Raw genomic sequence first — 14,765 nt, forward strand, 5'->3', positions numbered from 1 at the left:
AAAGCTAGTCTGCCAGATGCGGATTTGCACCCAAGACCCTGGGAGCTGCCCTGTGCAGCAAGAGGCAGGCAGTTGGCGCGGCAAGCCTCTTTCTCTCCCTAACACTCTATGCAGGCTACCGCCTAGGGCAGGCATAGCACTTACACACTTAATCCCAGCATTGCACTACAAAGCAATCACAAAGTCTAGATTCAGCCACTTTCACAAAACCCACTCCCATGACTGCATGAGGCTTGGGGGAGTAGGGGTACATCCTTACACGAACCATAACACCTCCTCTATGTAGAAGCATATTTTTCCCTCATGCATACATAATGTGTATTGCTCAGAATGTCTTTGTGTAAAGAACTTTTTGCATTTGTTCGACTCCTGGCAATTGGATAGAATTTTTAATTAATTAAATTTAGTGGTACTTTCAGATATGCAAAGTGTTCACATCACAGGCTGTTTGTACCTGGACATGCTATATCTTGATTCACCCCAGCGCTCCCCCCCCCACCCCCCGCTCCGTGGTTTTATCAGAGGAACAGAAAGCTGACTACACAAGACCTCATAAATAGTATCAACAGCAGGCCCAGGTGTAAAGTGCAGGGCATGCTCATGCAGAGCGCCTGCTCAGCATGCTCAAGGCCTTGGTTCAAACCCTAGCAGCACAACAAAAACTGACAACCATAATGTACCCCAAATCCATACCCTTTCTCTATAGCTGCAGGCCACATCTACCCAGTCCAGGCCACCATGGTGGCTCACCTGGCACTTCCCCCTGATACAATACAATCCCATCAGCTCCCTACCCATCCATCCCCCGAAGAAATCATTCTAATAATACAAATTATGTCCTGTTGCTCCCAGGCTAAAAGCTTCCACAGGACTTCAACCAACATTAGAATAAAAGTAAAACTATTGATTGATAGGTTCTGGCCCTAGTATAAATTGTTAAATCATTATTGTGGTCATCTAATATAGCTGAAGCCTATAAAACAAAAGCCCATCTTCCCAGGACCACCTCCCCCCTTCTTCTCCAGTTCAGCCCAGAGTGCAGTTTCCTTTCACCCTTCCTGACATCTCAGGGAAGATCCCCAAAATCAGTTTCTCAGGTATATCTAAACATCCCCCTCAAACCCCACCCCTGCAAAAGGCCATAAAAGCCTCAGCCTCCCTTTGTCCACCTCCAGAGAATTCCTTATCTTCCCCAAATTTTCTCCGTGTTCTCAAAGAAAATAAAGCCCCTTTCCCTTTTTCCTTCTGCCTGTTTCTCTGCTGTGCCAGGCGTGCGCCTGAAAAAACCTATCAAGGATCACACGCTCCTGCTTCCTCCCTACCTCCCCCAATACCTGCTGTGAACACAGCAGCCAGCGACAGAGGTGTTACCCTCTGCTGGACACCCCACACAGCTCCACCTCATTGGAAGCAGGGTCCAGGGCCCAACACACTCTAGGAATTCCGTGGAGTTGGACAAAGGGAGGCGGAGGCATTTATGATCTTTTGCAGGGGTGGGGTTTGAGGGGGATGTTTAGATATGCCTGAGGGAGCTGATGAGGGGCTTCCCTGAGGTGGGGGGAGAGGTGAAAGGAAACTGCACTCTGGGCTGAATTGGAGAAGAAGTGGAGGGAGGTGGTCTCTGGGAAGATAAGCTGTTGTTCTAAGGGCTTCAGCCGTATTAGATGACCACCATAAAGATTCAGCCATTCATACTTAGGCCAGAACCTATCACAGATCACTCTTAACCAACGGTTCAATCACACTACATAATGAAGCCTCCATACAAGGACAGGTAAGGAGCTGACCCTGGGCAGTTGGGAGCTCTAACCCCTTCCCCAAACGTACCTGTCCATCTCCTCACCTGATGTGTGCACCTGTATCCTTTGGGGCATCCTTAACAATAAAGACAAAGGGTGAGCAGGTGTGGTGCTACAGTGACAGCCTGAGCTACCCAAGAGCCTGAGGCCGGAGGATCACAGGTGTCAGGCCCAGGTGTCAGGCCCAGCTGTCAGGCCCAGCCTGGGCAACCTGGTGAGACTGTCTTAAAAAACAAAAAGAACTGGGATGTAGCTTCATTGGAGAACATTTGCCTAGCATACACAAGGCCCTGGGTTCAATCCCCAGTACTACCAAAATAAAAAAAGTCCCCTGCTTGGTGAAGCTTCAGGGACCATGTTACTTAAAACTACACATTTTTTTCCTTGGTTTTGTTTTTTTTTTTTTTTTTTTTTTTGCCTTTTTCTCCCGTCTACAATCCTGGTCACATCTGACAATGCAAATGGCTGGATGTGGTGGCTCAGGCCTGTAGACCCCAGCATTGAAGGAGACTGAAGGATCACAAACTCAAGCCCAGCCTGGGCAACTTAAGAGAGTGTCTCAAAATTTGAAAAATTATGAAAGTACTGGAGATGTCCCTAGTACGGCTGGGGTTTATTTATTTAGTTTACACCCACTCCCCCAAGCTCCATCTCCTGGCCTGGGCTCTGTGCGTTCACAGCTGGTTTCCTGTGAGTCTGTTTTCTCAAATACAAAAAGAGAGACGGCTGAAGGTCTGCATTTGTAGGTCCGACTCTCGGGGCTCCGAACTGTGGACGTTCTGGTCCTCTGGCAGCAAGGTAGTCCCCAGAGCGCTCACACACAGCTTGCAATCCCCCAGCTTGTGTCTGAGGAACTTGCTGAGTAGGCCAACAGTCCTGAGAGACAGAGCTGCTAACCGCCCAGGGCTGGGTTTAAACCCACAGCTTTCAGGACTGCCAGCGCACCTGCAGAATTAAACAGGATTTTCTAGTTCTTACAGTGAGGCTCAAAGAAGCGGGAGTTCACAGGTTTATTTCTCGCTAATCCTAAATCTCCCTGCATCACCGCGAAAGGCAGGCGTGGAGCAGGAGAAAAGGGAAAAGGACCCGAAAGGAATGAGGATGTTTGGTACACTACCAACTCCCACCGAGGAGTGGAATCACTGTGCGCCGCGAACAGGTACTAATAAAACTAAAAACTGAATTAAAACCCGCCACCGCATAACTTGTAACTGTTTTCCCTGCACTTGCCGCTATCCGGAAGGAATGGTCAAGCAATACAGCCGCGGGGCTCAGGCTGATCCGATGGTGGCGCCTGGGGGCCGGAACCCAGCCTCCCTCCCCGGCTCCGAGATCCACCTGTGGGTGGAGCCTCCTCCAGCTCGCGGCGGCCGCGGCCCGCAGCGGCGAGCGTCAGGCGGCGACCTCGCTGCCCCCGGCGGAGTCCCGGCCCCGCGTCCCGGTCGGCCCGGCCCTCACCCGTAGGCGGTCAGCAGCGCCTTGTTGAGCAGCACGAGGAGCAGGGAGCAGCCGCCGTAGAGCAGCGCGGACAGCAGCCGGGCGGCGCGGGAGGGCTCGGCGGCCGCGGCCGTCATGGTCAGGTCCCGGCCCGCGGGAAGGGCGCGGCAGGAACAGGAAGAGCCGCGCGGGAACCGGCCCGCCCGCCCGCCCGCCCTCGGCTGCACCCCGGGCCGAGCGGGCTGGGAGGAGGCCGCTCGCCTGGACGCCGCGCGCCGTGGGCTTCCTTCTGCTCGCTCAACTATGTTCAACGTGTGATTTTTATCCAATAACATGAAATTTGTGAGTACAGTTTAGGTTGTTCTTTGTTTTGTTTTTGCGACAGGGTGGGATCCAACTTGCCGTGCTCCTGCATCACCCTCCCAGACTGCCGGCATCGCAGGAGAGCACCCCGCTTCTGAGCTATTTTGAGTTTTGATAAATGCACGCGTCGAGGTCATCGCTTAGATCACCGCATAGTACACTTCCACCATCCTCAAAAGTTCCTGACGCCCCTTTGAATTCCCCCATCTCATTGCCTTTCTTTTTCTAATTTAATGTAAATGAGATGCTTTTCTAGAATTTGTCACTTTTTTTTAAACTCGGCTAATTATCCTTGCCACTTAACATTTTTTTGTTGTTTAATGGTGTGATGGGCACGATGGTTGTTTCCAGTTTAGGGCTAATAGGGAACACGCTGGCCATTCTTGAACATGTGTACAGACTTCAGTTCTCTTTGATAAGCACCTAGGATAGTGTCAGGGCTTCGGGTGCCTCTGGGTGTTTTAGGGCAGGTCCTGTCCTCACCCAAGGGCACACTTCTTCCCTTCCCTAAGGGACAGCTGTTAGCACCGGTAGGCCTATTTCAAAGGAAACCTCCCAGGACTGCCTCTGGTAGCAGCTCTTAAAGTGTTCTGTATTTTCATTCTATTAATGGTTAATGTTAAAAAAAATCTGGTACTTTTAGAAATGCAAAACGTTCTTAGTGAAAGTCCAAGTGTAACTGTACAGATGCTGGGGCAACCGCTGTCCTCTGGCCACTGAACAGCCAGAGGCTAAAAACAAACATTTTAGCCCTGATTGAGGAACTAAAGCAAAACTTTTGAAGAGGGCCCAAATTACCCAAAATAAGAAAAAGATTCATATACATAAGTCCCTTTTAATTTTCTCCAAAAGATGTCTTAGGTCACTTTGATTACAAAACAGTAGGTCTGCAGTCACTGTTCGAATCTCATCTTTATCCTGTTCAAATTACAACTCATACTTGAGTTCTTTGTAAGATTCTTTTGAAAAATCCAGACAGAATGAGCTCTGAGGCTGCAAGTGCTCAAAGACATTCCAAAAAATTATACAAAAATTGGCTAATCCCAGCACTCAGGAGGCTGAAGCAGGAGTTCAAGGCCAACTTGAACTGAGTGAAACCTTATCTTAAAAAGACCCACCCAGCCCTAAATAAAGTCTGAACACATCTGGACTAGAAGTGCAATCGCAGGACCTGATGATCCTACTGAAGGCCCAGGACAGGGCTGCCAGTGGTTTAATACTTATCTACACCAGTGTCGTTTAACACTGTAATAATGAGCCATGAAAGGCGTCCAGTTCAAATATCTGTGCTATAAAAACCCATAATTTTAAAGTAAGACATTCCACACTCAGGTTACAACTATGCAAAAGAGATACCTGGAATAAGACTGGAATGAACTATAAAATGCACTAAAATAATGCTGACCAAAGAATGGAGGGCTCGGGTGAGGAGATAGCTCGGCAGTCTAAGCGTCTGCTGGACAACTGCAAGGACCTGGATTTAATCCCAGGTACTGCATGAGCCAGCCCAGCACCCTGCTGGCCACTGAAACCAGGCATGGTGGCACACACCTGTAATCCCAGTGCTGGAGAGGCTGTGACAGGGGATCAGTAGGAGTCCAAGCTGCATATCAAGAACCTGTACCAAATACATAAATTTAAAACAACAAAAAGAATGGAGGGCTGTCATGTCTCTGTCAAAGGTTTTATATCATGTTTATACTGATAGAAAAATAAATTATAAAGCTTCAAGAATGACTATGTATTTTAAACTTTAAATTAAAATAAATTTTTATTCAAAGCATCTTTTAAAATTACAGCATGTTTATTCTATGCTGTTAACTCTGCCACACTGCAAAATAGCTGTATGAAGCATAAAACACTTCAAAAATTTGAATGTAAACCACATTTTTAAAACAAAAAGCAGTCTTAACACACCTCAAATTTTAGATACCATATATTTTGTCCAAGTATATAGCTTATATCAAAGGATAACCTTTTAAATGTTCGTAAAGAATTGTAATAATTTCTTAAAACTTCCAATTATACAAATAAAAATATTTATGAACGACTTATGGTTTACAAAAGCTGACTGGAAAAACAATAAAAAAATCCTTGCTTTTTAAAAGTCTTAGATTTTTTTTTTATTATCTGTGAACTGACAAATATTTGTATTCTTATTGACCTTCCTTCTTTAGGTAAATTTACCAGATTTTACATTTCCCAAGACTGAGTGTTCCTTTTCAATTCATGTTAAGTTATAGTTGAGAGGGAAAATTCTAGAGTAGATGTTGAAACCTAAACCAGGAAATTTCATATGCTATGGTCTGTAACCAAATTCATAAGTGCTCCAAGTTAAAATTCCGTATACCAAATTACAAACAGAATTCTTAGATCATTACGACTATAAATTTTCTTATTACAAAAATTCCCTAAAAGATCTGTAATTATCTGTACAGAGGAATTATATTTTTAACGTATGTCCTCATCATACACATTATTTCTAACTGCCACGTCTGCTCTTCCCCTCTCCACTTCTCTTCAAAAAACTCCCCTGGCTCCCCTCCCCCAAGCCTGTCCCCTGGAAACTACCTGTGTACTGCCACACTTCAGGACTTTTGGATACAAAGCCTACATTCTAGGTAACATATGAACTACATTTGGAGGGTACCACTTTACTCAAAGAAAAAAGAAGCTGAGGAGCCCATCTTTCCCCCTATATTTTGAGGTTCACTCCAATTAAGAAGTCTATAAATTACCATGCTATGCATGTCATTTCGTTTACAACGAAAGCTCATGTGATAAGAGGGTTTTGCTTATAAAAAGGAGGTGGCCTGCTCCGTTTTTAAATTTCAGTCATGCTTCAGTACATAAAGTGATGTTTATTAACTTCATTTATTTGGGAAAAAATGGTTTTAAACCACCACACAAGTTAACACACTTGCAGTTAAAAACTATCCCAGAAATCTACATATTTGAGTAGCTATTGTTTTCTGCAGTGTTTAACTGATAACTAAATTTAGTGAACACAAAATAGCTTGGCATGTTATTCTCAAGTAAAGCAGAAGGTGGCTTTATGCACTGAAAATATAAATATGGAGGCTTCCATTTGCTAATAATTCTAAATAAGCAGTACAATTAAAATTTAGTGTTTGCTAACAAAAGAGCTAAAACATTTCACTACAAAGCAACCCTGTAGATGTCCCTTTTATTAATAAAAATCCACGTGCCAAATCTCATGACAGGGTCCATCATATATATAAAAAACACCAATTCCCATGTTACCTAGACTTTGCAAGATTAATCACTCGATTTTCAGCGAATGAGAAACGTGAAATGTGCAAAAGTTCCCATTAACATGTGAGGGGTGACAAGTGCTTTTCCAACTCAAACATTATAGTCGGGTAGAATAAGACTGATTTTACTCCAATTGCCAAAATTCTGAACTATTGTGTATTTCACCAAGATCCTCAGATATCTTTCTTCCAAGTCCTTAACTTAGAACAGCTTCCCAAATAGCTTCCCATTTCTCTAGCCTTATTGAGCAATTTAAAAATATATATCTTACAAACACATTTTATATTTTGTTTGTTTCAGTGTTTACAGTATTAATGTTAAAATATACTAATATACATTGTTAAAAATGATCTTATAAATAATCTATTTCAATCTTCTTTGGCTCCTTGTACCATTTTCTGCTTTTTCACACAAGTGTCTTATTCAGAAAGTGCTTCCTGTGAGAACTGCTTCCAATGAATGCATTAAACTTGCAAAATCTAGCTTCCCACAATATGTAGTTTTCTACCCTGTATGGTACAGTCCTTATTTACAAAATAATTTTAAACTTTACATCCAATCTATTTCCATATAAAAAAGTGCAATTCTCTCTCACCCCAGCTTCTGGGGTAATGACATTCTTCATAAATTCTACAGAATAGCAGCCTAGGATAAGCAAGTAAGGTGCTTAGCTTCTGCCTGGCATCGGCTACTGGCGCAGCGGTGCGCCAGTCAGGTTGGCCAGCTCAATGAGCGCCAGAGCCCCATGCAGCCGTTCACGCTGCTCCTGCAGCCGCTGCTGGGCGACACTCTTCTCATCGTCCTCGCCGTCCGACTGCAGGCACTCAAGCGGGTCACGCTGCTCCTGGTCCGCCTTGGGCGCCAGCTTGCCCTTCAGGGTCGGGGTGCGCTGCTCCCGCATCTCCCAGTACCTGTCCAAAAGGCCGAGAACTGTTAGGGCACACAGCGTGTCTTGACTGTACTCTTCCTTAAAAACTAAAGCTTTTCGAAAGAATATTGCTTTTCTGTGTTTTAGCTCATAAAGTGCTAAAGGACTTCGCATCTCACATAAACTTGCCACTGACGGAAGTCACAACTCAAGGGCAAAGAAGTGCAAATTCCTGCTCGGCCTGGGTATTCACAAGTGGCCTCCCCTAGAGTAACTCTGCGCCTGTCCTTTGCTGGCTGCCTGCAGGCCCCGCAGGTGGAAGGCCCTGACTCCTAGTGCCTGCATCAAGAAAGATACACTGCTACCTTGAGGCACACATAGGAAAAGATTCAAACACAAATGGTTTTTAAAAAGTCATTAGAGGCCTCTCTATCCTGGTAATTTCTGACAGTTAACTGTGTAAAACATTGACAAAAGGTGACAGAGATTAATATGTTAAGCAGGCACCTGTAATCCCAGCGCCTGGGAGGCTGAAAACAGGAGGATATAAGTCTGGTCTGTGTAGTGAGACCCTGTACTAAATACATTAAAAAAAAAAAAAAAAAAAAAAAAGTAAACTTTGAGGAAGAGGAGAGGGACAGTTCGGGTATGGTTTGAGTGTGCACCCCTAAAGAGTGTGTACGTGTGTCACAGCACATGCTGGAAGCCAATCGTCAGTGTGGGAGTGTGTGGAAATAACAGAACCTTTGCGAGTTGAGGCCGAGCGCAAGGTTATCATCAGGTCACGGGTTCTCGGTCCTCAGGAAGCATCATCACAGCTCTTACGACTCTGGTTGGCTCCCACCGAACTGCACCATTGTAAAAAGAGTGATGTTGGCCCCTGAATCATCTGGCTTCCTGTCTCACATGGTTTCTCGCTCAGGTGTTCCTGCCATTGTGACTGACTCTCAGCGGTAGCAAACTGATGGGACAAACACTTGACCTTTGCTTTTCCACTTTTCCTTTATATATAAAAATTTTCATCCCCCAAAACATGCTCTTTGCTTGTTTGAATATTAAGGCCCATGAACTATGGGCCTTAGGGTTACAGCAGTGGCAAGACACCGCTCTCATGTATTTCTGGTCAGCAAGGAGGACACTCAAGAGATAAACGTGTGACAGCCAGCCACTGTTAGTTCAAGGCCAGTCTGAACAACACAATAAGATCCTATCTCTACACACATATACCCACAAAAAAAGAGGAAAACACTTCCTTTTAAAATAAATTGTGGGGTTACCTCAGCAGCACAATTTAAAACTGGAAGAAAAGAAATAGTATACCTTACAGTGAAAAAATAAATGAAACTGGCTGGGGCATACAACCTAATTATATTGTAGATTTTAATCATGCATAGACCATTTATAACATTTTGTAAAGAAACAACTACTGTGAATTACTCCATATGTGTGTAAAAGCAGCTTATTTAAAGTAAGAGGGGGGGTCGGGGAGATGGCTGAGTAGAATAAGCGCTTCAATGGCAAGCACAAGGGCCTGAGTTCAATCCCCAGTTCCACCAAAAACAAATAAAAATAAAAAATAAAGTGAGAGTGCCTAACCCAAAACCCCCGCCTGGCAGAGACCTCCGCAGCTGCCCACACCATGCCTTACTTTGCCAGCCACTCCGCAGCAGCCTTATTGTCTGCAGCCTGGTGCTTGCTGAGTGCGTCCGTCAGCTCCTCTCTCCTTAGTCTGGCGTACGGGTGCTTGGGACAGTGGCGGTTTGCATGAGTGAATCTGCTCAGGCAGCCTTTAAACAAGGAGGGAGACACTTGCTAGAACATAGATACCCAGCAGACATATTAAAATATCCAGTCTCATTAGTATATACAGAAAAAGTAAAGGAGAGATTTGGCCTTCTAGAACCAAGCACGCCTCTACACAGCCACAATGCCAGTGCAGGAGCAGAGGACACAGCACAGTCACCACCATGTACATCTCTCCAAACCCCAAGAAACACAAGTCATACACATGCTCAAATTTTCTGAGCCAGGAGCTCTAGTTCCTGAAAACATCCCCCAAAAGAAACAAAGCTGTACGTGTGAAAACATCCCCTTGGTCTTTGCTGGTAATAAGCAAATTTTTACAACATTAATATTTAATTTAAGTATTTAATATTGAAGTAATGGTTATATATTTGCTTAAGCAAATTCACTAGATGAAACACTTTTGTAACATTTATAACAGTAATCAAGAATCTAGAGGAACAGGACAGAATTATATTGAAATGTAATATAAAATGTTATATTATTAACATTTTAAAATGTTAATAATATTTTATTATTATTAAATGTAACTGCTTAAAAAAAACTTTAGAAATTGTGATAAAAGGTCACCTAAGAAAAGATTACCTTGAGATAATAAGTGCAATAAAACAAACACAGAAGCTTAAATTACAACATGTTTTTTCTTATATAAGGAACTCAGAGTATAAGTAAATTAAAGACTAAGGTAAAATGTAAATAAGAGGAAACAAGGAGACAGATCTTCTGCAAATGGGAAGGGAACTAAGATGTAGAGAGGAAGAGAGGAGAAGGGAAGGGAATGTACCAAGAAGTATTAAGATATGCTATAGAAAGAACTATGATGAGTACATAACAAACGAATAAAAACAAAAATGAAAAGGAATCAAAGAATTTAAAAGATAAAAAAAGATCATATGCTTATTTCAGTTGAATAGCTAAGAAATTGAAAACCAACATCAAAGCCTACTCTGAAGGCTGTGTTTACTTTTACAGATTGTTCTGCTCCCTGCAATTGGATATGGTATTTTTAATTGCCTGTTAAGGTTTCCATCTAAAAAGAACGCTGTATTTGAAAATCATTTCCATAAAATTTAGCATGGATCACAATTAGCAAGAAAAAAAGCTTATGAGGGCAACACACTCAGGTTCCCCTCCTGTTGCTCTCAGAGAGCTTTCTTTCCCCCAATAAATAAATTCTGCTCCTTAAAAATAAATAAAGCTTATGTTTAATATATTTCGTATCAAAAATCTTTAACCTCAAAAATTGAAAGTAAAACATATTTTAACTATTAATTAACTCATTACCAGGTATTCCCCAACTTAACTTTGACAACCGTACCATTTTCTGAGCAAACAAAAGGCTTCTCTCCTGTATGGAGCCGCTGATGTGTTTTGAGCTGCCCACTCTGAACAAAGGCTTTCCCACAGTCCGGGTAGTCACAGAGATAGGGCCTCTCACCTGTGGAGAAAAAGCTATATTAAGGAAGGGGGAGAAGGGAGTGAGACCACCCCTTTACTCCACCCTTATGCCCCTGGGGTAGCGACAGAGCCAGTGAGGGGGCTATTGACAGCAAGGACAGCAGCAGGCCCTCTGCAGAGCACAAGCTTTTCTTCAGGCTTTGGGATTTTAAGAACCCAGGTCCAAGTCCTTGATGTGATCCTCTTCAGTTTATCCCAGACTGTTCACTCCCCAAAATCCAACCCACTGCCTCTTGCTGATTCCTTGTGTCTCTCACTCCTGTTTTCTCATCCATGGAGAAAGGACTGTCCTAGCTGCCCCTAAGCCATCCCAAACGGCAACAGTGCTCTCTAGATGATTAAAACTGTCACTCTAAGTGCCAGGCATATCTTTATTTTCTCTCTGCAGTCATCTCTGCTAACAGGCAGTTCCTCCTCATCTGGCTCTAGCCCTTGAAAATCCCACGTTCTGTCCATTCAAATCTTCTGTCCTGCAGGTTCTCCAGCACTGTACCTCACTCTACCTCTAAAAAACATCAACACATCACAGATGTTCTTGCTAAAATTCCTACTACGCTGTATTTCATTTAAATGCCCATAGATAACACAATGTTAGGCTCCTAAATGTGCTCCACAATGTTGTTCAGCAACTAAGTTTATTATTTCTTGGACAAACTTTTTTGGGGGCATGGTACTAGGGGTTATATGCATATGCCACAGCCTTCACACCAAACCACATCCCTACCCACCCCCCTTTTCTTTGGCCAAACCGGGGATTGAACTCAGGCCCTTGCACTTGCCAGGGAAGTGCTTATTCTACTGAGCCATCTCCCCGGCCCCTCTACTCCCTTTTTTTGTCAGTATTTTTTTTTTTTTCTCTTTTGGTACTGGGAATCAAACTCAAGACCGTATGCTTGCCAGGCAGGTGCTGTGCCACTGAACTATATCCTCAGCCCTTTATTTTGTTTTTGAGATAGAGCTAAATTGCCCAGATTAGGCTTAATTTGTCATCCTCTGGTCTCAGCTATCCAGCATTCTTTGATTCCAGACATGTGCCACCAAACCCAGCAATGTAAAACCTATTCTTTAACCACCAATTATACACTGGTTCTTCTGATAAGACCAAAGAACAGTCACAAGTTCTCCTGAAACTTCTCATCATTTAGTGACAGACTAAGTGGTCACAATAAGTGAATATAACGTAACAAACACAGGATACAGGGGCATGATTTAAAACAGTAAGAGAAATGTTTTTTTACAAAGCACATGTGATAGATCTTCACTATGCTTAGGGATTGTGAGCTCACTTCCTCGGTATACAGCATAGCAGGCCAAAGTCTAGAAGGGTCAGTGACACACATTGCAGGTATGGCAGAGTAAGTGACTGGGTGTTCTCATGGAGGCCATGATCTTGAATTGTCCCACATGCCAACAAGGGGTGTGTGACCCACACACAGTTATCTGAGGGGAATTTTAGATAAGGAAACTATACTCTATCACAATAAAGTCTACCTCCTCTTCAAAGCTGAAAGAAAAATAAGCAAGTAAATACAAGGGGAAAAAAAAAAAAAAATTTTAAAGTTGAAATCCTAGCCAGGATGTAGCTCAGCAGCACAATGCCTGCCTGGCAAGTGCAAGGTCCTGAGTTTGATTCCTGATAGAAAGAAAGTTGAAATCCTAGATCAATACTGGCTAGTAGGAATATAACACAAACCACATGGAAGCCACATTAGAAGAGAAAAAACAAAACCAAGTGAAACTGGTTTTAACCATATGCTTATTTAATCCAATTTAACCAAAATACTGTCATGTCAATATATTAGAATCATGAGTGAGATTATTTCCTCTTAGTACACTTTACAGTTACTGGCATTTCAGTTTAGACTCCTCACATTTCACATGCAAAGGTGCCACGAGTGCTGGTAACTACTAAACTGCACAGGCAGAGCTCTAGACTTAGGGTTCAGCTCACTGTAGGCCAGTATTCACTGGCTTTGTCAGACTTCAGTTTCCTCCTATGTGAATTCTCAGAAGAACTACAAGGTTCCTTCCTCTAGGATCAACTTACAGAAAGAACAAGCCCCCTCTATAAATAAGATTTTTGCTCTCTAAATGGTATTTAAAACACAAGTATAGTTTCTACATATAGGTAAGATGCATGATAATCTTGGGATAGCTGTTTGCAATTCATTTAATTCTGAAAAATCAGTCCACGGTAGGCAGACCTGATGGTTAGGCCAAACACTGATGGCACACTGAGCGCTCAAGAATTCTCTCTAGAATAGAATGATTTGTTCTAATGGTGTTTGTAAATAGGATCCCAAGTCCGCATCTTGTACAGCAATTAACCACTAAGAAGAATATATGCAGTGTATTATTTGTTGAAAAATTAAAAAAAAATTAAAAAAAAAAAGAAAAGAATTCTCTCTAAAAATGTGATGATCACAGTTTTATTATTTGGTCTACAAATGAATTTTAACAATGACACCAATTAAGAGTATATCAAATAAATACAAAGAGAACTAAATTTAACTATGACCTGCCAGTGATACCCAGAATAAGTACCCTGATAACTGTTAAGAGTCACATGGAGCCATATTAAAAGCCACCACTCCTCACCCAAAAGGAAATGATACACACAGCCTGTTTTTAAAATTCACAAACAGTAGCAACATAAGGAAATAGAAGGCAACTAAAATTTATAAGCCTAAACATCAGGTTAGCTTTAATAAAGTATTACTTCTAGGAATGGCTAAAATGTACTTGACTTACCTGTGTGAGTCCTTTTGTGAGCCTGGAGTGACTTCTCCCGTGGAAACACCCTGTTACAGATGTCACATCGGATCCTGCTTGATGAATGCTCCCCTTCACTGATTAGATCCCGTACAGCATCAGCTCTGGGTCGGCCACGTCGGATCCCATCCTGTGAACCATTTGTATAAGTATTAGTATCATTTCTTGGACTCTATTTGCTGCAGCGACATTATTTTAAAAGACAAAAATCTTGCTTGAATGACATCTGTAAAAATGGTGTAGCTCCAACAGTCTATTCTTCCATTACAAAATCAAGAAAAAACTATCAGAATCAGCTGTCAGCCCCAGAAAATAAGAGATTTAAAGAAACTCAGCAAACATTGAATGAAGAAATAGGCCTCCTGGGGCCGAGGAGATGGCTCAGTAGAACAAGCACTTGCCTGGCAAGTGCAAGGACCTGAGTTCAATCCCTGGTTACACACACACACACACACACACACACACACACACACACAAAAGAGCCTGCCCATTCTTCTGGGGGCCGGGGAGCTGGCTCAGTGGAATAAGCACTTCCCTGGCAAGCGCAAGGGTCTGAGTTCAATCCCCGGTTCCGGGGAAAAAAAAAAAGAAAAGAAATAGGCCTCCTGACATGGCAAGAGGGCCTGGAGCTGCCCCTCACCCTTCCCTGGCTAGCAGCCAGCATTCCCTGTGTGAGTCAGGCCCTGCTTCCCCAGGGCAGCAGCAGACCTTCTTCTACAGGAAGTCTCCAATAGGTGAATAAATCACTTTTTTAGATGGTGTATGCACATGCACTAGAATACTATTCAGCCTTAAAGCAGACAGAAATCCTATCTACAAAAGACTCCTTTTGGCTCAAAACCATAAGTAAGTTAAAAATAAAAGGACAGAAAAAGAAACAACTATAAACACACTTATAAATAAGAGCCTCTACATATATGAAGCCAAAAAAGGAGGCAGAATCAAAGAAAGACAACATCCCATTTTCTGAGATCAGACAAGATTGGGCA

General features: G+C 42.9%; 2 protein-coding genes across 8 annotated transcripts in view; both read right to left on the reverse strand.

The window, feature by feature from the left end:
• The window catches only part of Slc35d2 (solute carrier family 35 member D2), a 59,208-nt gene extending 55,807 nt beyond the window's left edge, over window positions 1-3,401 (reverse strand). For 6 of the 7 annotated variants that reach the window (XM_023704010.1, XM_023704007.1, XM_023704006.1 and 3 more), the window contains exon 1: window positions 3,258-3,401. In XM_023704010.1, coding sequence (XP_023559778.1) covers window positions 3,258-3,373 — 116 coding nt within the window. In that variant the 5' untranslated portion in view covers window positions 3,374-3,401. The other variant, XM_023704009.1, reaches the window with a different exon arrangement.
• A 2,324-nt stretch (window positions 3,402-5,725) lies between these two features.
• The window catches only part of Znf367 (zinc finger protein 367), a 17,478-nt gene continuing 8,438 nt past the window's right edge, over window positions 5,726-14,765 (reverse strand). The window contains exons 2-5 of the mRNA XM_004643800.2: window positions 13,756-13,906; window positions 10,865-10,984; window positions 9,392-9,530; window positions 5,726-7,786 (exon numbers count right to left, since the gene is read on the reverse strand). Of these exons, the coding sequence (XP_004643857.1) occupies window positions 7,564-7,786; window positions 9,392-9,530; window positions 10,865-10,984; window positions 13,756-13,906 (633 nt within the window). The 3' untranslated portion in view covers window positions 5,726-7,563. The remainder of the gene's footprint in view (window positions 7,787-9,391; window positions 9,531-10,864; window positions 10,985-13,755; window positions 13,907-14,765) is intronic.

Source organism: Octodon degus, unplaced genomic scaffold, assembly GCF_000260255.1.
Source record: "Octodon degus isolate 3935 unplaced genomic scaffold, OctDeg1.0 scaffold00184, whole genome shotgun sequence".
Taxonomy (NCBI): Eukaryota; Metazoa; Chordata; class Mammalia; order Rodentia; family Octodontidae; genus Octodon; species Octodon degus.